Here is a 24444-nt window from a genome sequence, read left to right on the forward strand (position 1 = left end):
TGTCCTCCCATAGTAAATAACCAGTGGGGTTTCTTTCACTTTACCTTGTTATTTCAACTTAAAATGGACATCAACCCTTCCCGTCAGTTATTACTAATATTATTTCTACATTTTAAATAAAGAATAACGAAATTAAAATTTAACGGAAATCGTACATTAAGGCTTTAACCGAATTCATAACTGTCATTCGTAACTCATCACTCAACCAAATCTCAAGATTTTATCCTCTGAAATTTGTTGAAATAAACAATTTTAATCACAACTTATATTTCGCCCTTCAAAAAATCGAACAGGCTAAAACGGACTTACCTATTACAGCAGTGCGCAATCACACCATGTGCAGATATCATAGTTACATGCGGCGTGAACTGTTCCGGCGCAACATATGCACACACGTGTAAGTCATTGTACTGTGTAATTCCTCGCTACATCGCATGCGGAGGTCATTGTTGGATATCAATAACCTCCGCGCTGGTGTGCGTATATTATCTAACATTAACATGCAATTTGATTGGGGAGCACATATGGTGTGATACGCGGAGGTTATGAATTTATTATATTCACTTATCTATGTAATTGTTGTTCACAATAGGATGACGATGAGGATGAGGCAGATCATGCTGGACCTGCACCACGAGTGAAAGGAAGGAGAGAGATCAATGAAGATGAAAAACTTAAACGACAAGAGGCAAGGAGGAGAACAGAAGAGAGAATGCTGGTAAGGATGCTTCGGTTCCAATTATATGTTCTTCAAATTTGTTTCAGTAGTTTATACTATAATGATCTTGACATCTTGGCAATCTTGCCAAAACAATTACCATTGACAAGAAATGCCATGGTAAAAACTGCTTATTTGATTAAGTTTGACATCAATTTTATTCACTGTTGCATTTTATCAAACAATATCTCTGACATTCAGTGAGTTGAACTTGCATTACCTAAGCCCTGGTCTCAACATCATGCTTGTGTGGAGGCTCAGAGCACAACATTCTGTTGGTTTGTGACTGATAATGCAATTGAGTGGACGAGAGTTGAGTTATTTACCTTTTGTATGGTAAATCAATTCAGCAGGAGGTTTGAAGACTATTTTGTCTTTATTTTCATGCAAGACGAGCATAGCTTCAAAGGATATGCCGCAGGTGACAGTCCATGTCTTCAAAGTCTATGCATAAATATAGAATGAACAAAAATTAATTATTACAAATTACAACTAGAAGCAAGTACCTGGACACAGGAGAATGGTATAGATCAACAATTTTTTTATGACTTTCAGATGGAGGAAAATTATGACAAGTGGCGAGAGCTTCAAGGAACTCTATTGAGACAAGAGTTGCGTAAACAATCCGAGATACATGGGCATAGACACGGAAAGGTAAGCAAGTAAAAAACCCTAAATTACCAGAAATATTTGACGAAAAATCTTTGTTGGCCTTTTCTCTTTCATTAAAGTGTAAACTCTTGTACCAGGTGCCCCCCAAAAAAAAAAAAAAGGTTTAGCTGTAGATATTTGAAAATAATCTAAGTTCATGTTAACAAATGTAAATGTCATTTTCATGATATATTTTATGTACCCTATATTAAGTATCCCAATGAATGCCAAGTTCAAAACGTGCATACTTAGCCTGCATTTCTGGCATACTGTTTATGTGACATAATGCAACACATAGTTCAATACCATGCATTTGGTGGAATATTTGAGTAGGCCCAGCCATAGCATGGTAGATGCAGTATTTTATCCTGATGAACAGAGAATAAAACTTGTTCAAGAGTTTCAGTTTGGATGTGCAATATTTGTCAATGCATTTCTTTTGTGCAATAAGTTCAAGCATGAAAAAAAAAAAGAAATAAATAAAAAGTAAAAAGAATGAAAACAAAGGTGTCCTTGTGTTCATTATTTGTTGTGCTATATTTTGTTGGTTAGCCACTCTTGACACCCCTGTCATCTTGCGCTCATAGGTTAAGTTGCTTTTAAGATACAGAGTTGAAACTTAGCAGGCACTTACAAGAAGGATGAATAAATAATATCTGAAAAGAAGACATTGTTTTGTTGTACACTCCCAAAATGGGGTTAATTTTCTACATGTAACATTTTTTGAGAACATTTTGTATCTAATAAAACACAATCATGCAGATGAACCTTTTCACAAAAATGTGACAATGCATGAACATTTTATATACAATATCAGTTAGATCTTAAAAATAGATTATAACTTAGAACTTATTTCCATAGTTTTCTTCTGGCATCTTTAGTAGTTTGGATCTCACACCGCTTACCATTCAAACATGCTTTAACAAATTTTTACCATAAGTTTCTCACTCAGAAGAGTAAAAAGAAGTGATACATATTAAAAAGATTAACCAACTCATGATGTTGTTCAATGTTTTCAATTATTTATCAGTTGGACTTTTTGTTCTCTTTCACAGTCTCTCACCACCAGTCACAGTGATTGCAAGGTTTGCATCCAAAAACTTGAGAACCAGATTGAAGCCAGCAAAGAGAAGATGCTGTTTGAGCTGGAAACGGCGAAAGCCCGCTTTGAGCACAAGTTGCATAAGATGGATCGCAAAATGATGCACCAAGCTGCCTGCATGGATAGGCTGTGTCAGGAGCGCATCAAAGCGGAAGCGACGGAGTGTCTGCATCGGATCGATAAACGTGCCATTGAAGAACGAGCTGCTTGGGCAGAAGAGAACGATGCAAGATTGGATTTGGTTAAAGATGATTTGAGAGGGTGGGTCGAGGAAAGGTTGCGAGATGTGCAGAAACAGCTGAAGGTGTTGAATGATAGAGAAGGGAAAGCAGGTAGAGGGTTGAGAGTCAGATCTAAGTCTGAGAGTGATTTAGGAAATATGGATTCTATGGATGAGACTGAGATTACAGATACTGATGGTGAAGATATACAGGGCATTGTGATTGGAAGAGGTAAAGGTGATACCCGGAATGAAGAGGACATCGATGGTGATGAAGATAAAAACTGTGAAATGGGTGCAGATGAAATATGTCCAGAAGATGATGATAAGGAATTGGGAAGTAATGAAGGTGGTATGCTACAAAGGAGGAGGCCGTTGATGCGTGGACGGAATGTTAGGACTGGTAAATACAGCAGGCCACAGATAACTATTGGTAGGTCACGGTCTTTGGATAGGGAAGTTGCTGTAGCAACAGGTATCTATGAAGAAATTCATAATAATTCAGAGAATAGTTCTGCAGATGACCATTCTCAAGAGAAAGTTGATACCTTTCCCACCAAACAAGTCAATTTCAAAGTACCAACATACGGATCTATGCCTGCACGGTCAAAGACTGGCGGTCCACAGGAAGAAGAAACTGCAACAGCAAGATCAGCAGACAGAGGAAGATCAGCACAGCGTACGACTCAAAGTAAGAGGACTAGTAGTTTCACACGAGCCGTTCAACATGAAATGTGGGCTGCGGCTAATCTGTCCAACAATGACAGCGATGGATCTGGAAGAGCCATGGTTGAAGCCACATACCGTCCACCTATTGTTACTGTCAATGAACCTCATCGTATGGGGTCATACGCACCAGATGGCATTATTCCTGCTAACTTGTCTTCCGCTGATAGCGATTCTGAAACAGACACTTTATCCCTTACATCATCGGAAGACTCATTGGTGACTGTGTCCCACATGACCATTGATTCTTCATCGGGGACACTGACTTCTTCTCCCCAGCGTGGAGCAGCAGCACCTATACCACATACATCTCATCTCCATGCTCCTGTTCTGCAGCCAAATTCTCGCCAACCAGCTTCTGGCCAAAGTGAAAGCTCACCAAGTACCTCTCAGTCGTCTTCGCCTGGGGATGCAGCAGTGGTGGCAAGAAAACCCAGTAGCGACTGCTCCAAATCTTCCTCTGGTATATCCTCTGCAGCAAGTACTGCTTTATCAATGCATCATGATCCTATGGATGACATAGTGGTGCGGGCATCTGCCTTAGAGAGCAGGGCTCAAAATAGATGGGCAACCAGACATAGACCCTCTGGTACTATGGATATTCCTCCACCAACAGAGTATGCTTCCAATCAGTACAGCACTCTCCAAGGACCTCAACAGTATGTGACTTCTAGAGCAGCTTATTCAGCTCAGCAGCAAACAAACCCATTGTCTAATCAACAGCAAAGTGGTCCTCCTTCAAGGTACCTTCCACCAAGACAAACTGTAGTTGTTCAACCACCTGCTTTCAGATCATCCAAACCATCTGTTGCAGGTGGTGCAACTGTTGCAGCAGGTGGTGCTGCATTTGTTGCAAGATCAACCCCATCCCCATCTCGTATGGCACAAAGAACTGATAAGACTTCAACTCAGACCTTTGGTCAGGTACCTCAAGAACAACAACCTGTTGTAAGAGGAGGTACTACACCTCAGAAACAGAGATACCAGCAAATGTCAAAGCCACAGCAAGGTGCAGCTTATCAACAGAACATTCCAGTTCAACAGCAACAGGTGGATAGAAGTGTATCTAGAGGTCCAATGCAGCAGTTTGCATGGAACAAACTTGCTGCTCAAAGACTCCAGCAAGATCATGATGCCATGAATAGAAGAGCTGAAAGTCCTAATCCAGCCAATTCACAAAGGCTTTCACAAAGTGGCAGTCCTTCACAAAGTGGCAGTCCTTCAGTGCAGTTGCTGCAGCAGAAGGAATCATACATTGCCAGTGGTCAATCTGCACCACGAGGTCCATCAAATATGCCAGCATCTATTTCTGGATCTCAACAATATCAACAAAAACCAGCCATTGCAAAAAGACCTGAAAGTGCACCGCAGAGTCGCAAAGCAGCACTTCCTGGCAATGACAATACCAATAACAATTCGCAGGGATCTGTGCAAAGTTCAAGTCCCTCAGTTCAATTGATGCAGCAACATGACAAAGATGCCTTCAGTTCTAAGTCAAGAAGCCATTCTGCACCACTAAAACCATCATCCATTTCTGCTGTACCTCAAGTAGGCCTAGTGAGATCTGATAGGCAAACTAGAAGGCAAGAGCAAAGTGCTCACCATTCAGACCAACAGCATGTGATTCACCAACAGAAGAATGACTCAAGCTACTATAGTAGACCACAATCTGCACTACTAAATAAGAAACCCATTACTGCTGCACAGCAGATGAGTCTAGCACCATCTGATGTGAATGGGAACACCAGTGGAAATACCAGATCAATGCAACAACGGCAAAGACCGCATACACCGCAGATGGCGGCATCTGCTTCAGTCAGCATGCCACATGCTGCACCAGGAGGAAGGCCTCTGAGTACTGGTGTGATGCAAGCAGCTGGAATCATAGCTCAAGCAAAAGATGGAAAGCCAGGGCAAAGACCTTTAGTGAGAAGGACCTATGAGATAAGTTTATGAAAGGTGAAAAGTGGGGTTATCCTTTGTGTAAAATTGCTCAGCATTAGCCTAGCACAGAAACCCTCTATGTGGAGGATTATACAGCTTTATTGTGTAAGCTGCTTAATTCCTCAATAGAGTCTTTACACTAGTCTAACTCATGAATGTCTTACACTAAGGATACACCTGAAAGTGTGCTTAAAATGTTATAACTTATAATAGTAAGGACCAACAAGGTTCATGTATGTATTGTGAAAATTGTATAGAAATTATCTATAACCACAGATTTTAATTTTGGGGGAGTAGTTGTAGATTATTAGCTTGTTGAAAAGTTGATTTGTTTGTATATGTATCAATTATTCAAAGTTTCATCTTAATGAGTACATGTATTTATAATTTTCTGCTGAAAAAATTATAGATCTGCCAAATTTGCACGTAATAATTTTTATGGGAAAAGCAAGCTTAATTGTCAAGATTTATTATGACAATAATAAGGACCAAAAAGAGACAAGTCCATTCCAGTGGCAGGTCTAAAAATTCTAATGTAGAATCATGGTGTTACCCAGCCACCTTTCCACCCGTCATTTTGGGCAGGCGGTTTGCTCCTGAAACAGGCAAGATTAATGTCTCTGGCAGATGATAACTTCTAAGCTAAGAATATTGAGTGAATAAGTTCTGTGAATTCAAAACAAGACCAGACTAATCAATCAAGGCTGTTGCAAATTTGATGTTTGAACTGTCTGAAACCCCAGAAGGAGGTGCAGAGATCTGGTTTATGTTTTCAAAAAAAAGCAAGCCAATTTCTAAACCTTATTTTCTTCAACAGCAACTAAAAAAGCAAACGTTTTCTAAACATTAAATATCAAAGTGATTCACTTTTGTAAGCATGTTAAATATCTAAAGGCTCGTTTCATTGCTTCCATTTGATAAGGTTTTGGGTTTTTTTTTTTTGACAAACACAGAAATTGTAGGTGCCAGTATATAATGGGCTATTCCAGTTGAAATCCATACACCCCTTATGGAAGACATGACCTTAATCACCTACACAGGATGTGTAGATTTCAAATTGAGTCGCCTATTCAGGTAACCACATTTGAAATTTGCACTCCCTATGTGGAACATGACATTAAATTGCAAATTTGCTCTGATAAACACAACAAATTTGGCTGATTCCATTTAGGTGTAAGTTGGGACATGTGTAAACATTACAAATATCAATAAAAAAAAAAAAAAGTTTGTGAAAAAATAACCAATTTCATATTATAAGATCGTACATTATGGCATTAAGGTCACATCTTTCATAGGGGATGTATGCATTTCAACGGGAATAGCCCACTATAAACAGACTAAATGTTTATTTTTTTGGTCAAATTGACCTCATTTTAACCAACTTAATAGAAAGTCCATCCCATATGCAAATGTCGATGAAGTATTGCATTTTTGATGCAGCAGAATAATGTAAAATTTGTAAATATATTTTATATAAGTATATCATGTTTTCTTACATACAATGTTAGTAACCAAAGTTGTATAATTGATTGTGACCAAACAAAGAAATTAGGAGTCTAGTTTTGAATTCATTTTTTGATGAATTTAATTCAAACCCCACCTGCTGGTCAATTACTGGCGCCCTGGTAGGAGCGGCAGCTTGACTACATTGGGCTATTATACCAGTTGAAATCCATACACCACCTGTGGAAGACATGACCTTAATTTTCCATACAGGGGTGTTAATATCAAATGGAGCTACCCATTCAGGTAGTCCCATTTTAAATTCACTCTTCCTCTGTGGGAAATCACATGTCATGTTTGCCATAGGGGGTATATGGATTTCAACTGGAATAGCCCATTGTATTGTTCTGAACAATAGAAGAACAATAGAACATGATTAAACTGCAGGTTCTGTCAGCTGGCTGGCAGTGAACTAGAGGTTGGGTTTTGAAGTCATCCCTAAATACAGTTGCTTTTCTTCCAACTCAAAGAGGGCATAAAACACAAGGGCTGATAATATGATAGTATTTTGTAAATCTTCAGAAGGTGATACAAGGAAAATCCCTTTTCCTCTGGCCTAGTTGACCCAGATTTTGCGTTATCTGGTTTTTTTTCTGTATGCATATAAAATCAGCTCTCATTTGATATAAAATTGGATCTATTGAGCCCATATTTATTGGTTTAGTTACGAGTTTTAAAATATTGGACAAGACGTAGTTGAGTCCAATATTTAAAAACTCATAGCGAGACTCAATAAATATTAGTGTAACGCATCAATTTTATCATTATTATGTGTTGGATCCAATATTTTCACACACTTCGATTCATCATAACATAATAATTGGCGAAATTGGATTTTTGACTGATAAAAGAGGAGCGAAGCAAGTGAATCTATGTGCAAACAAAAAATACCCAACATACCGACAACTTTTCAGCCATTGTGGGAAAGCTGCCTTGCAAACACCAGAAAGTGTTTTTTGTGTAAAATGTTAGAAAATGGCGATTTACAGAAAGGGTTATAACAGTCATGTTTTACATTTTGAAAACATTTTTAAAATTTGCTGTAAAACAATGGAACTGTTGACCAAATATTTCGGTAAACGTTTGCAAAACAACAATATTCTAACAACATTTATTAAAGCATGTTTATAGTATTTAAAATGTTTACATGATATTTTTTAACAGACATTTTAATGTTATTAAAACATTTTGACCAATTTAAAAAGTTTTTAAGCATCTGGGAGCATAATTTTTAAGCAAACAAGTGTAGGTCACCATGCCTTAATATACATCTACAGCGTTTGTGTATGTATCTTGTGCTTTGTCTTTGTATGTATTTTCATGCTACTTTTTCTACCTTTTGTAAACAACGACTTTGATACCTTAAATACCTCATAGCGAGACCAATAAATATTGGGTGTAACGCATCCAATTTTATCATTATTATGTGTTGGATCCAATATTTTCACACACTTCGATTCATCATAACATAATAATTGGCGAAATTGGATTTTTGACTGATAAAAGAGGAGCGAAGCAAGTGAATCTATGTGCAAACAAAAAATACCCAACATACCAACAACTTTCAGCCATTGTGGGAAAGCTGCCTTGCAAACACCAGAAAGTGTTTTTTGTGTAAAATGTTAGAAAATGGCGATTTACAGAAAGGGTTATAACAGTCATGTTTTACATTTTGAAAACATTTTTAAAATTTGCTGTAAAACAATGGAACTGTTGACCAAATATTTCGGTAAACGTTTGCAAAACAACAATATTCTAACATTTATTAAAGCATGTTTATAGTATTTAAAACGTTTACATGATATTTTTTAACAGACATTTTAATGTTATTAAAACATTTTGACCAATTAAAAAAGTTTTTAAGCATCTGGGAGCATAATTTTTAAGCAAACAAGTGTAGGTCACCATGCCTTAATATAAATCTACAGCGTTTGTGTATGTATCTTGTGCTTTGTCTTTGTATGTATTTTCATGCTACTTTTTCTACCTTTTGTAAACAACGACTTTAATACCTTGAATAGAGCGTAGCTCTCCTTTTTAGAGATGCACCTTGATACCTTTATATTGTTATATTGTATATTATAATTATCTATGTATTCGTGATTTTGACTGTGAGTGGATATGATCCATATTTTGCCTATTTTAAAAGCCTATAGAAATTTAACTGCTTGGTTGAGGTGGCTGATCTTGCTTGCTCTTTAGGCTAAATATAATCTGTAATGTATGTACCCTGTTTAGGCAAAATATATCTGTAATATAATGTACGCTGGAAGCATTTGATGCATTATAAGTTTAGTTAAGTTTTGTTAGAATAATGTTTTAACTACTTGACAATGAGGTGTAATCTGAATTTCACTAAGTTACGTGTTATTAACTTAGCTCATGAAAGGACCACTAAATAGTGTTTTTAGATTTCAAGGTTTTAGCAGGTAAAACAGTTATATATTATACCAATCTTTCATTTATTTTATTTTTATTTTAGAACAGACTATATGGATGAATCTAGATCTTTCGAGAATCAATCTTTCAATGTGCATTTTCTTTCAAAAATAACCAGTACATAACAGCTTGTATCATACACTATGTGTGAACAATGTGTATTCAGTTCTATACAATGTTTCACCCTGAAGTGGCAGTGACATCAACACATTAAGTCAGCTGTTTTACACACAAATTTGTGCGGTGTTTTAAGCATGTGCACGTGTAAGACATCACGAACACTAGCGACTTGAAGTTGCACCCGATGAAGTGCACACTGATGTCACTGCCACATCGGCATGAAAATTGTATAGTTTGTTATTATTGTGCTTTCTATTGTCATGTGTTTTGAACTTAGTATGAAATTTGTATGATTTTAAACATCAAAATGAGGTTGTTTAAGGATGTTATATTTGACCCTGCAGGTTACAGGTTTGCTTTTAAAATTAGACTTTGACAAAAACAGCTCATGACTTTGTAAAAGTGATTGAAACTGAACAAATAGAGACATTTTCTAGATTACCAAAACAGACAAACTTTCATTTTATGATAACCACCCCCCCCCCAAAAAAAAAGAAAGTGTTAACAATAAATTGCTTTACTGTGCACAACCTAACCTTGTTGAAACCACAGTTGTAATGACTTTTTTCCTAATAGAGAACTTAGTATCAGATGTTACTCTGGTGGCCAGGTGTAAAAATGAAAATGCAGTAGCACCTTGATATATATTTTTTGTAGCATCCTTAAGTATAGGATGCTGAGATTCTCCTGCCAGGGAAAAGGCCAAAGGGGCCTTACTCCATAGTTTACACAGGGTTTTACATGAATATTTTTACTTTATCAAAACCACACTGTTAATCTCCAGCTCATTTTCTACATGTAGATTTTATTTAGTATAAGGTGCTGACACCATCCAGGGAAAGTTCATGGAGACTATCAGTATAACTGACAGGGTTTACTGAACATATTATAAACTCATCACAAGAAATAAGTCCCTCTCTCAATAATTCATCATAACATTGTAAGGTTACATTCTGTATCAGTAAAACTAACTTGGAAATAATTATATAACTGTTTACTATATGTTGTGTGAAAATGAGAAAGATGTCTATGACTTTATGTCTGAATGAGCCCAAATGGAAGCCAAAAACTGCCCTTTTCAAAAGTCATAAAGTAGGCATATGCTTGTCAGGAAAGTTGATTCATGGCTTGGTAGTAATGGAAAACACATGTGGTTGAGTGCAGTTTACAATCCTCACCAAGAGAATATTTACTCTCATGTGTAATAAAATTTATGATCATTCAGTCATGCAAATCCCCTTCTTGGTTCAAAACTGAGCGCAGTGTGTTGTAAGGTGGCCAGTCCCATTGCTTGCCCCAATACACCTTGAGTTAACAAAGCACATGCCTACTTCGTGACTTTTGGAAAGGGGAGTTTTTGTCTTCCATTTGGGCTCATTCAGCCATGAAGTCATGGACATCTTTCATTTTCACAGAACACTTAGTAAACAGTCATATAACTAGTTAGTTAGGAAATTTCATAGGGCCTATCAGTTTAACTAACAGGGTTTACTGAACTTAATATATGACCAAAGTTGTATTGAATGTGCTGATGGAAATATGATATATGTGATCTTCCTGCCAGTTGCTAACTTGCAAAAAACCAAACATTGACTTGGCTATATCTCAAACTATAGCATTATTTAGTCGTACAGGGTGCTTAGACCTGCCAAAGAAAGGTTATATGCCCTATCCTGTAAACTACCAGGGTTACTATATATTGCAACATTCAGTGTATGTAAGATTTACCTCTGAAAGCAGTGCCTTTCTCTCGTGGCGATATATTTACCTTTTAAGCAATGTACCATGTCATTTGTATACAGCAAGTAATAAGTGCTCATTTGTGTGACTTTTACTATGAGAAATTTAGTATAGAGAGTGTTCAGAACTTTGATATGATCAATTATGAATGCTTATTGTTTAATATATTGTATTTGTGCTAAATGCGTTCACATCCATGTAAATAGAATCAAACTTGTTGTAGTTTCATTAATTTGATGATTGCAAAACATGGAACCATAATTTGGAACACAAAAATTTCTGTTGTAAAAAGAAAAGACAGTGCATTTCCCACGTAATATGTACTTAAGTGTTGGGAAAATGATATTGAAATAAACATATTATAGTACATGACAGTTGCAGTATCTTTGTCCTTCAATATGTTGTGTACCGTGTTGTCTTTGCTAGGCCTGGTAAACACACAATTTCACCTTTATTTTGGGCTAATATAGTGTAAAATTTAAAATTATTGGGGTAGCACAAGGCCAAAATGATACTCACTGGGATTTTTTTCATCTGTGGCCCATCCTATAACCGACCCCGATACTCTACTGCAAATGTAAAATAGTTGGACGCACACAAAAAAGGTTTTCTGATACTCGACCGAACATGTAAAATAGGTGGAACCCCCACACAAAAGGTTTTTTACAAAACGCCACACTTGTTGTGTTGCGTGTATTCATGATTTTGACTGAGTGGATGTGATCCATATTTTGCATATTTTAAAAGCCTATAGAGATTTAAATGCTTGGTTGAGGTGGCTGATCTTCATGTTGCTTGCTCTTGACACTAAATATATATGTAATGTATGTACCCTCTTTAGGCAAAATATATCTGTAATATATGTACGCTGGAAGCATTTGATGCATTATAAGTTTTGTTAAGTTTTGTTCGAATAATGTTTTAACTACTTGACAATGAGGTGTAAGCTGAATTTCACTAAGTTACGTGTTATTAACTTAGCTCATGAAAGGACCACTAAATAGTGTTTTTAGATTTCAAAGTTTAGCAGGTAAAACAATTATATATAATTATACCAATTTTTCATTGTTTTTTATTTTCATTTTAGGACATATATGGATGAATCTGGATCTTTCAAGAATTAATCTTTCAATGTGTTTTTTTCTTTCAAAAATAACTGTTACATAATAGCTTGTATCATACACTGTGTGTGAACAATATGTATTCAGTTCAAGTCATGCCTGTACAGTTTTTCACCCTGAAGTGGCAGTGACATCAACACGTTAGGTCAGCTGTTTCACACACAAATCTAAGCAGCGTTTTAAGCATGTACGTGTGAAAGCCATCACTTCGAATGAATGCTAGCGATTTGAAGTTGTGCCCGATGAAATGCACACTGATGTCACTGTCACATCACCATGAAAATTGTATTTATTATTGTGCTTTCTATTGTCATATGTTTTGAACTTAATATGAAATTTGTTTAAACATCAAAATGAGGTTGTTTAAGGATGTTAAATTTGACCCTGCAGGTTACAGGTTTGCATTTATAACTAGACTTTGATAAAAACAGCTGATGACTTTGTAAAAGTGATTGAAACTGAATAAATAGAGAAATTTTCTATAGATTACCAACACAGACGAACTTTCATTTCACCCCCCCTTCAAAAGTGTTAACAAAGATATGAATTGCTTTACTGTGCACAGCCTAACCTTGTTGAAACAACACATGTAATGTCTTTTTTTCATAGTAGAGAACTTAGTATCAGATGTTACTCTGGTGGCCAGGTGTAAAAAAGAAAATGCAGTAGCACCTTGATAAATATTTTTTGTAGCATCCTTAAGGGATCTAAAATGAGCGTTTATTGCGTTTCGACAGTATTTTTTGTGGGACATGAGAGCACCTCGGACCTATCGAATTGCATTCTGAATACGAAGCATGTCTTTCTGATATCAAATAATTTTCATTTTTTGAAAATCACAATATAATAAATTTTATGACAAATTATAAAAATTTGATATTTTTCAAATTTTGATATATAACAGTCCTCGAAGTAAATTATATAAATCTAATGATATATTCTTAAAGTGTATGTAGCAGGAGGAAAAGCCGACGGTCAATTGAAAATTTTGACCTTTCATATTGAAGATATGGATTTTTTCCCAAAAAGACCTAATTTTGTTTGGTGTTTTGGGAAAAAAAATCCATATCTTCAATACGAAAGGTCAAAATTTTCAATTGATTGTCGGTTTTTCATCCCACCTACATACACTTTAAGTATAAATCATCAGATTTATAAAGTTTACTTCAAGTACTGTTAAATATCAAAAATATCAATTTTAATGATTTGCCATAAAATGTGTATGAAATTGTGAATTTCAAAAAATCAAAATTATTTGATATCAGAATGACATTCTTCGTATTCAGAATGCAATTCGATATGTCTGATGTGCTCTGATGTCCCAAAATAAATACTGTCCAAACGTTCATACCCCAGCCCTTAAGTAAAGGATGCTGACACTGTCCTGCCAGGGAAAAGGCAAAGGGTCCTTACTCCATAGTTTACACAGGGTTTTACATGTATATTTTTACTTTATCAAAACCACACTGTTAATCTCCAGCTCATTTTGTACATGTAGATTTTATTTTCTAAATTAACCCCAATATAGTGTAAAATTGAAAATTATTGGGGTAGCACAAGGCCAAAATGATACTCACTGGGATTTTTTTCATCTGTGGCCCATCCTATAACCGACCCCGATACTCTACTGCAAATGTAAAATAGTTGGACGCACACAAAAAAGGGTTTCTGATACTCGACCGAACATGTAAAATAGGTGGAACCCCCACACAAAAGGTTTTTACAAAACGCCACACTTGTTGTGTTGCGTGTTATTGAACAGAAACGTTTCTTTGAAAGCTTGTTTAATTTTTAGAACAAATTGACTGCTTAGAACACTAATTAACTCAGTGCTAAAACTACATGGAGCACAAAAAGGTTAACTGCTAAGGTTAAACTTTATTATGTTTTGATGAGTTCAAGTGTGTGGAAATATTGGATCCAAAACATAATACTGATAAAATTGGATGCCTTATGCCCAATATTTATTGGTCTCGCTGTGAGTTCTAAAATATTTTAAAACTTAGCTCGACCAATATGAGTTCAATCCAATTTTATATCAAAGGATAACCTTTTTGTGTGCTAAGCTGCCTTAGCAGTTCAACTTATATGCTCCAAGCAGTTAATTGGTCAAATTTAAAAATAAAATAAGCTTTCAAAGAAACACAACCTGTCTGGCAAATTCATGAATTGGTTTCCACTTTTGTAACACAGCGTTACCTTAAAATAATTGGGAGATTTGGGTTGGATTACACTGCACACAAAACTAAACTGGCCTCAAAAAGAAACTTATACTTTTTCACAAGGTCATATCTTAAAATCCTCACCATAAAAATGAACAAAAATTGCACACAGGATTACTTCAATACTCTACTCTAAACACATGTCAGTAACCACTCAGTTGTCCAACTGACACAACAGCAAAATGCACTGACATGGAACACCTTCCTGGACCAAAATTCACATCCCAACAGATTTCTTTGTTGGATTCCAGTTATTTGCCTGTACATGAACAAAAATTACACACAGGATAACTCTACTCTAAACACATGTCAGTAACCAAGCAGTTGTCCAACTGACACAACAGTAAAATGCACTGACACGGAACAGCTTCCGGGACCACATTCACAGGCGAATAATTGGAACCCAACAAAAGAAATCTGTTGGGATGTGAATTTTGGTCCAGAAAGGTGTTCCATGTCAGTGCATTTTACTGTTGTGTCAGTTGGACAACTGCTTGGTTACTGACATGTGTTTAGAGTAGAGTATTGAAGTAATTCTGTGTGCAACTTTTGTTCATTTTTATGGAGAGGATTTTAAGATATGGCCTTGTGAAAAATTATAAGTTTCTTTTTGAGGCCAGTTTATATTGACTATGCTTATTCACAATTGGGATAATTGAGTTTCTTTGACAAAAAAATAAAATAATAAGTTCCTCACCATGGAAAAAACACATTACTCTTCATACTTTGGTGCAATAATTTTGCGAGGAATTCCCCAACATGGAAAACACACACTATTCTTTACTTTGTTGCAATGATTTTGCGAGGTATTCCCCTCCATGGAAAACGCACATTACTCTTTTGTGGCAATGATTTTGAGAGGTATTCCCTGCTTTGGAAAACGCACGCTGCTCTTTACTTTTTTGCAATAATTGTACGAGGTATTCCCCGGCACGGAAATCACACATTACTTTTACTTTGTTGCAATAGTTTTTAAGGTATTCCCCAACATGCAAAACACCCAATATTCTTTGTACTTTTTTGCAATTATTTTGTGATGTATTCCCTTGCATGGAAAACACACGTTACTCTTTACTTTGCTGCAATAATTGTACGAGATATTTCCCAACATTGAAAAGACACGCTACCCCTTACTTTTATGCAATAATTGTGCAAGGTATTCCCCGCCACGGGAAACGCACAGTACTTTTTAACTTTGTTGAAATAATTGTTTTTTTTCTTCTTTTCAAGAACATTCTCTATATTGCATCATAAAAGGAAAATCCCCCAGGAAGCAGGGCTGTCAACTTTTTGGAATTGCTTGGCGTGAGACAGAGACGTACCTGGATTTATCGACTACAATGTTCATTTTAAAAAAAAGAAAGAAAGCGCAGTGATTTATAGTGCGCTACGCACAGGCACAACGCATAGACGTTGATCCACAAGCCTCAGCACACTTTACAGGTTGTCGCTGACCACTACGGCCCACATCATTCCACAAACCATTTAACAGCATTTCGGGGACTTTGCTGCTTCAAGAGCGCACACCCTAGACATTCCACAAATAACCTTCGCAACCAGGATCAGCTCCCCGAGTTTCGTACGGGTTACAACGAGACAAATTAGCAGTGCGTTTCTTGTCCAGGGGAATTTCAAGCTAACTCAATTTTTCCACGAGAGCGTACTAGGCACCGCCAGGGTTCGAACCCGCAACCTCTCGCACCATTGTCGAACGCCTTATCGATTGAGCTAACTTGACTGCTACAATGTTCATTTTAACCCATGATTATTTGAGCCACGGCGCTAGGGAATCTGAAAAGCGGAGGTGGGGGTAGGGACAATCTATAATTTTGACGATGCGTGAGATGTTACTCATTTTTCAGCATTTTGCGTGAGATTTACTACCAAGGAGTGGGATTATACTACCTTGGCGTGAGAAAGTGACCCAATGCGTGAGACTCACGGCCAATGCGTGAGAGTTGACAGCCCTGCAGGAAGTGATGTAATGTGAAAGGTTAATGTGTATAATTATTCTTGGGATTTTCCCAGATTGCACAACCTGTTGTGAAGAGGTTTGTTTGTTTGTTTGTTTGTTAAAACGGTCACTCCATGTGGAGACACGCTTGGGTCCTGATGGGACCAGGCTCAAACAAAATGCTCAAGCCAGGCTAAGAAGCCTATATAAGCAGGTGAATGAAGTAGTTGGCTATTAATAGATGTGGGTTTTTTATTGCTATAAATTATAAAAGCAAATGTCAACAGGTTTATTACACAGACATTTAATGATAGGGAGTGTTCAGAAATACTTTAGTGGGGGGGCTCGTAAAAGGGAGGGGGCCAAAAAGTTTTGGACCTTAAAAGAGGGGGACCAAAAAGTTTTAGGTGGTAGGAAAGGGGGGGCCAAAAAAGTTTTCCGCTTTAAAACCCAAAATTTTCGCGCGCTTCGCGCGCATTGAGACCCTCTATATCACTTTTAACATGGGCAAGTTTTTGATTGCAGTGCTTTTGTTTGAAAAAATGATGGCACTTAGTGTACACATATCTATTAATTAATATAACATTAAAGATGATCAGCAACGTCTGGGTTGGTCTAACAAATAATGGCACTTTTTATCATAGAATTGTATATCTCTTCAAACATGATTATGTACCAATCTGATCAAAATACAACTAAATCAAGAAAATATTGCAAATACATTGGATTTCTTTGCACGTAAACTGCACACTTCAGTTTACTATTTCTTATTGCAAAATTATTTTGTACACATAGGCCCATGGGTAGATTTACCATAGGCTGAGACTATACAGGTATAATAGTCTCAGCCATAGGGCAGAGTGGGCACAGGCCCAGGTGCCATGGTCTTTGGGGGCCAAAACTGACACCTGTGTACATTTGTGTGACCAAATTAATCTCATATTTGACCATTTTAGCTTTTGCATTAGTTGACCATTAGCTTCAATATGGCCAAATTTTTGCATTTGTACTATCATAATAGCCACGGATCCAAATTATATGATGATGTGCCTATGAACCTCAAAATAAATCCTGTATTTCATTAATACCTGTAAAATCAGATAAACACCCTGATTTGGGACAAATCTAAATTAAGTATAAAATGAAATTTTCCTTGTGCTTGTATTTCATGCGCAATTGCCCCACCGGGAATGTTTCAAACATTTACCTCCCTCAATGACATGTGACCCAGATACCACACCACTGGAAACAACACTATTAAGTATAATGTTTTTTATACGATAAGGGGGAAGTCAAAAAGTTTTGTCTGTCAAAACAGGGGGTCAAAAAAGTTTAGCGGTCCATCGAGGGGGGGGTCAAAAAGTTTTCGAGCAAAAATTGGAGGAAGACCAGCCCCCCACCAAAGTATTAATGAACACTCCCTTATGAAGCAGTGAGCTGTGTGTATGGTGCAGCAAAATATTCACAAAGTTGAATATTGAATCAGCATTGGAATTATAGCAAAGGTATTTAGCCGCTGAACGGAGAAGATAGTGTGGAGACATCCCGAAAAGGAGGGATTTATTGTGATCTTCGTCGTCATGCTGATAACTGATTCAAAGCTTCTAAAGTCTGTCAAGTAGAAGAACTGCGCAAGGAGTAAAGATATTTGGAGAACTGCGCAAGGAGTTTAGTATTGGAGAACGGCGTAAGGAGTTTAGTATTTGGAGAACTGCGCAAGGAGTTATAAACGTGTATAGAGAACGACGCAAGGAGTTTATTATTTGGGAGAAAGCAGCACCATTTTCGTGTGAGGGTTTTATACGCAAGGATTTATAAATGCAAGTGTACAATGGACTTCGCTGATTTTCGCAGGACAAGTAAATAAGGATATATACATCAGCCGTCCAGAACATTACAAGAACTCTATTACCATCAAGATTCAGAATGCTGGCTAAGTACTGATTAGTTAAAAGAGTGTTTATATTTGATTGTGTGATTATTTTCGTATGTGCATTTGTTATATAATGGTATCAATCATTCTTTACTTTCAATGAAAGACTTAGATTTTGTTAGCTTAATCAAACAGTGTATTTGTGTTGTGCATTCGTGTGAGTTCGGTTAAAAGGTGATTTTGGCCTTGAGTCAAGTACAACTGATTTACTCGTAATACGGTTGTCGAGATGAGATGTTATAAACGAGACTCCCGGTTATAGCCATGGATGTTTCCATAATTGATTTTCCTTACTTCCTCGAATGGGTTTAAGTTAAGAAAACGCTGTAGTTGAGATTGGCATATATACCGGTCATTTCTTTTTTCATTTCACTTAAAACAACATAATAATTCTACATTCTACAGCAATTATACATTTGTTCACAAGTTGTAGCTGCTTAAGGGATCTAAAATGAGCGTTTATTGTGTTTCGACAGTATTTTTTGTGGGACATGAGAGCACCTCAGACCTATCGAATTGCATTCTGAATACGAAGCATGTCTTTCTGATATCAAATAATTTTCATTTTTGAAAATTACAATATAATACAAATTTTATGACAAATTTGGATATTTTTCAAATTTTGATATATAACAGTCCTCGAAGTAAATTATATAAATCTAATGATATATTCTTAAAGTGTATGTAGCAGGAAGGAAAAGCCGACGGTCAATTGAAAATTTTGACCTTTCATATTGAAGATATGGATTTTTTCCCAAAAAGACCTAATTTTTTTTTTGTGTTTTGGGAAAAATAATCCATATCTTCAATACGAAAGGTCAACATTTTCAATTGATCGTCGGATTTTCATCCCACCTACATACACTTTAAGTATAAATCATCAGATTTATAAAGTTTACTTCAAGTACTGTTAAATATCAAAAATATCAATTTTAATGATTTGCCATAAAATGTGTATTAAATTGCGAATTTCAAAAATCAAAATTATTTGATATCAGAATGACATTCTTCGTATTCAGAATGCAATTCGATATGTCTGATGTGCTCTAATGTCCCAAAATAAATACTGTCCAAACGTTCATACCGCAGCCCTTAACGATGTATTTCGCATTTTATTACGTAGTGATTTGTGGTTATCACACCCGGAAGTGTATATACTATATTATTGGCATTCCCTCATTTCAAATATATAGTTTTGGTTTCTCTATTGTTCAGAAACCAAAAATCAAGGGATTAAAATGTGGAGATGAACTGGTATGCAATCATAACACTTTTGTGCTGGGAGGACACAAGAGGGTATATATAATCAAAAGTATAATGGCCTATAACCATACGTATATAATAGCCTATTGTGCTAACATATGAATTATCGATATCTATCAACGCCGGCGACTTTTGATGCTCTCTGCCGTAGGTGGCACACTTCCATGACACCATAAAATTGCACCCAAGTTCCGATAAGTTATGCATAGACATCGTTGAGACATAAAAGATGGATATATACGAGGCCTAGACCTACATGTAGAAATCATGTGCATATATTGAGGGGTGGGGGGATGTTTTGTTTATTTGTCTGAAATATAAACGATGCATGATGATGTAGATGATTTGATTATGAATTGGGGAGTGTTCAGAAATACTTTGGTGGGGGGGCTGGTAAAAGGAGGGGGCCAAAAAGTTTTGGACCTTAAAGAGGGGGGGGACCAAAAAGTTTTAGGTGGCAGGAAAGGGGGGCCAAAAAAGTTTTCCGCTTTAAAACCCAAAATTTTCGCGCGCTTCGCGCGCATTTTGACCTTCTATATCACTTTTAACATGAGCAAGTTTTGCTTTTCAGTGCTTTTCTTTGAAAAAATGATGGCACTTAGTGTACACATATCTATTAATTAATATAACATTAAAGATGATCAGCAACATGCAACATCTGGGTTGGTCTAACAAATACTGCCACTTTTTATCATAGAATTTTATATCTCTTCAAACATGCATTATGTACCAATCTGATCAAAATACAACTAAATCAAGAAAATATTGCAGTTTATAATTCTTATTGCAAAATTATTTTGTACACATAGGCCCATGGGTAGATTTACCATAGGGCAGAGTGGGCACAGGCCCAGGTGCCACGGTCTTTGGGGGCCAAAACTGATACCTGTGTACATTTGTGTGACCAAATTAATCTCATTTTTGACCATTTTAGCTTTTTGCATATAATATAAATTAGTTCCAATTTTAACAATATTTGACCATTCAAGCTTCAATATGGCCAAATTTTAACATTTGTACTATCATAATAGCCACGGATCCAAATTATATGCTGATGTGCATGAACCTCAAAATAAATCCTCTACATGTATTTCATTAATACCTGTAAAATCAGATAAACACCCTGATTTGGGACAAATCTAAAAGTATAAATGAAAATTTCCTTGTGCTTGTATTTCATGCGCAATTGCCCTACCGGGAATGTTTCAAACATTAACCTCTCTCAATGACATGTGACCCAGATACCACACCACTGGAAAGGAGATTTTTTGGCTGCGATAGAAGACAGACGTGTATCTGTTGTGCTCCGGTCCTTCAGTTCAAGTTAAAATATTTGACGGGTTGTTTGACTTGTCTAGTTATCTAATTTTATTTTTGGTTTGTTTCAGCACGGTGTTTGAAGCAGGTGAGTAGGTTTCAAATTACAGCATTGTCGAGGTACAATATTTGTTTGGGTTATTGTTTGTTCATTGTCGTTGACGTTGTATACGGCCAACGGTTTAACCCTTGGCCTCGCTTAACGCCACGTGGCCGGCATGCCCGGCCCGGGGCCAGACAGGGGTAGGCATACCATGAATAAAAATGGTGAGGATATGGATTGTCAGGAAACAACAACGGCTGTCAGGCATTTGTTGAATGTACAGCAAAATGAAGTGGATTTGGAAGGCGGCTACTCGCTGTCATACCATGATACTGCTGCTGTGGCTACTGACAGGCCACGCCAGTCACGCAGTCGTTGGAAGAATGGTCCAAACGATATTAAGAAACGAAAGCGTGGCTCGAGTGGCTCTGTCGGTGGAAGCAGTAGCAGCGGAGGGGACAGTGAGGGGCTGCCGGATGAGTTTTCACCTCCAACAGTCAGGCAGCCAAACCTACATGACCCAAAACCAGTGATTGTTATAATACAGAGTGCAGATGTTAATTTGTCCAAGGCAAGTCCAACTAAAATAGCAAAAGCACTGAATAAAGTAGGGACTGATTGTATCAAGAAAGTGAACAAAGCAAAGAATGGCATAGCTGTTACTTGGTTCACAACAGCTCAGGCTGCAAAATTGAAAAAAATCACTAGTATGGGGGATTGGGTAGTAACAACTGAGTATCCAAAATCTGAATTGCAAAGTAAGGGTGTAATATCTGGGGTGCCAATGGATGTGACAGACCTGGAAATAGTGGAGTGGTGCAAATATTTGGGGGTGACAGAGGCAAGACGGTTAAAAAGAAGAGTGGATGGTAAACTTGAAAATTCCCTTTCTGTGTGTATTACGTTTAACAAAAAGCAATGTCCTGATGAAGTGAGCCTAGGTTATGAGAAGTACAAAGTGCGCGCATATGTACCACCCGTCATGAGGTGTTATAAGTGCCAAAGGTTGGGACACACAGCTGACAGGTGTAAGGGGAGCCAGAGGTGCGGGGGGCCACACAATTTTGAAGTGCTGTCGATGTGGTAATAATCATTCGGCAGCATATGCAGGTTGTAGAACGATGCAAGTTGAAAAAGAAATACAGAAAGAAAAGGTAAACAACCACATGTCATATTCCGAGGCGGCTAAAGTGGTCAAACAACGGGCTTCGGGAAATTATGGAAGAAGTCAAATAATTCAGGATAATGATGGGGAAATTTTAGAAAGAAGTCAGCAAGGAAATGTTGAAAAAGCAGTGCTGTCACAAGGATTTGTACCTACTGCATTTAGAGTGTCAATACCAATAACCATTGTATGTGAAGCGTCAACGCAAACAACTAGTGAACCGTCTCTTGAAATAGTCCCAAAATTTGTTCATTTAATAATGGAAGCAATGACCATATTTGAGAAGGAAAAGAATATAAAACAAAGACAACAGGTGATTACAACACTGGTACAGAATCTGTTTGATTTAGATAAGAACAAAAGTGGAGTAAATAATACTGACACAGGAGGTGGGAGTATAAAGACAAATAGAAGTAAGCTTGCTGCCGCAGGGGGTGGGAGTACCAAGGTAAATGGAAGCACAGCCACAGGTGGTGGGAGTGTTAGGAAAAGTGGAAATACTGCCACAGATGGTGGTAGTAAGGCAAATAGAAGTGACACAAACAATCAAAACAGCAATGAAGCTAATGAAAACACAAAGCATCTCAGTAATGGAAATACAACCAGTAAGGCTAAGAATAAACTAAATCAAACAAAAAAGGGTGAATGAAGGGACAAGAACTACAGACTCGCACAAAATACAACTGCACCATTACGCAGTGCAAACAATAGGAGTGGCAGTAAGTTGCAGGTAGATGAGGTGTACGAAAGTGAAACCGATCTAGAGGATGATGAAAACTTTTACAGTGATACAAGTGTGGTAGTACCAGAAACACAATTCCCATACAAGTCTTGTGAATATAGAAGTGAAAAAGTAGGAAAAAATGGCAGACATAAATAGAAGCAAAGTGGGTCTTGTGTTGGGGTTCTTAATTCTTGCTATGGTAAATATTCTTCAATGGAATGCTCAGTCGGTTAGGGGACATGGTGCAGAATTTAAAAAAGCCGTTGGCGATATGGCAGTAAAGCCGGACATTATCTGTGTGCAGGAAACATGGTTGATGGGGAAACATAAGTTTTCGTTACCGGGGTACGATTGTCTTCGTAAAGATAGGGTGATCAACGGGGTCGAGAAAAATCGTGGTGGGTGTGGCATTTTGGTGCGGAAAGGCATGGCGGTCTCAGTTATTGATTTTGGGGATGCAGAGGTTGAATATCAGTGCATTGAAATTTGTGAGTCACAAGTGCACAAGAAAATCAGCTTGGTTAACATTTATAACACTAATCGTAAGCTCAACCCATAGTTTCTGGACCCAATTCTTGGCAAGTTGCAGGGTCCTATTTTTGTATGCGGGGACTTTAATGGGCATAATACGCTTTGGGGCAGTAAAGATAATGATGCAAATGGGAATATAATTGAGGAAGTTATGGACAATTTCAACTTGGTATGTTTAAATGATGGCCGGGGTCAGGTACACGGCTTGACATACGTACAGGCAAAATGTCGTGTATTGATTTGACCTTTTGTTCTGGGGAGTTAGCTGGTAAGTGCACTTGGTCGGTTATGAACGATAATTGGGGCAGTGATCATTCCCCCATATGGATTGAAAATGGTGTTAAAATGTATTATAATCAGGGAGCTAGGACCCCAACTTGGTCCTTTAAAAAAGCAGACTGGGCAAAGTTTGATGAAGATTGTCATGAAATAATAAGTAAACCCGATGACACAAAAACTGTGGATGAGATTTATGACAAGTTTATACTGCAACTAAACCAAGTGTGTGGGGCAACCATTCCAAAAACTAAAATTATATCAAATAACAAATCCCCTGTTCCGTGGTGGGATGAGAGTTGTGAAAGGGCAGTTGGTGAAAAGAAAGAAGCATTGAAAGTTGTGCGTAGAACACGGGCTCCAAAAGATTTTATTGAGTATAAGAAAAAACGGGCGGCAGCTCGTAGAGCTATCAAAATGGCTAAGGCTGCAGATTGGCATAAGTTCTGTGATGGAATTAGTTCAAATACCTCCCCAGTATTAGTGTGGCAGAAGGTTCGTAATATTAGTAGAACAAAAACTTACTCAAGCATTCCTGTTTTAAAGAGTGATGGGACTACGGCAGTGACAGAAATGGATAAAGCGAATCTTCTTGGAAAGGCATTTGCCAAGGTTAGTAGTACGGAAAATTATGAGGAAGATTTTAGAAAGATCAAAGAGAAAGCAGAGAGTCAATTTAAGTTTGAGAAGGATGAGAATTCCATGTTGAATGAACCATTTACAATGCCAGAA

At 37.2% G+C, this 24444-nt stretch overlaps 1 protein-coding gene across 2 annotated transcripts in view; it reads left to right on the forward strand.

The window, feature by feature from the left end:
• The window catches only part of LOC140156827 (uncharacterized), a 43399-nt gene extending 35844 nt beyond the window's left edge, over nucleotides 1-7555 (forward strand). The window contains exons 12-14 of one of the 2 annotated variants that reach the window (XM_072179821.1): nucleotides 593-718; nucleotides 1274-1372; nucleotides 2425-7555. In XM_072179821.1, coding sequence (XP_072035922.1) covers nucleotides 593-718; nucleotides 1274-1372; nucleotides 2425-5373 — 3174 coding nt within the window. In that variant the 3' untranslated portion in view covers nucleotides 5374-7555. The remainder of the gene's footprint in view (nucleotides 1-592; nucleotides 719-1273; nucleotides 1373-2424) is intronic. The other variant, XM_072179822.1, reaches the window with a different exon arrangement.
• Nucleotides 7556-24444: the final 16889 nt, after the last annotated feature.

The sequence above is a fragment of the Amphiura filiformis genome, chromosome 7 (assembly GCF_039555335.1).
Source record: "Amphiura filiformis chromosome 7, Afil_fr2py, whole genome shotgun sequence".
Classification (NCBI taxonomy): Eukaryota; Metazoa; Echinodermata; class Ophiuroidea; order Amphilepidida; family Amphiuridae; genus Amphiura; species Amphiura filiformis.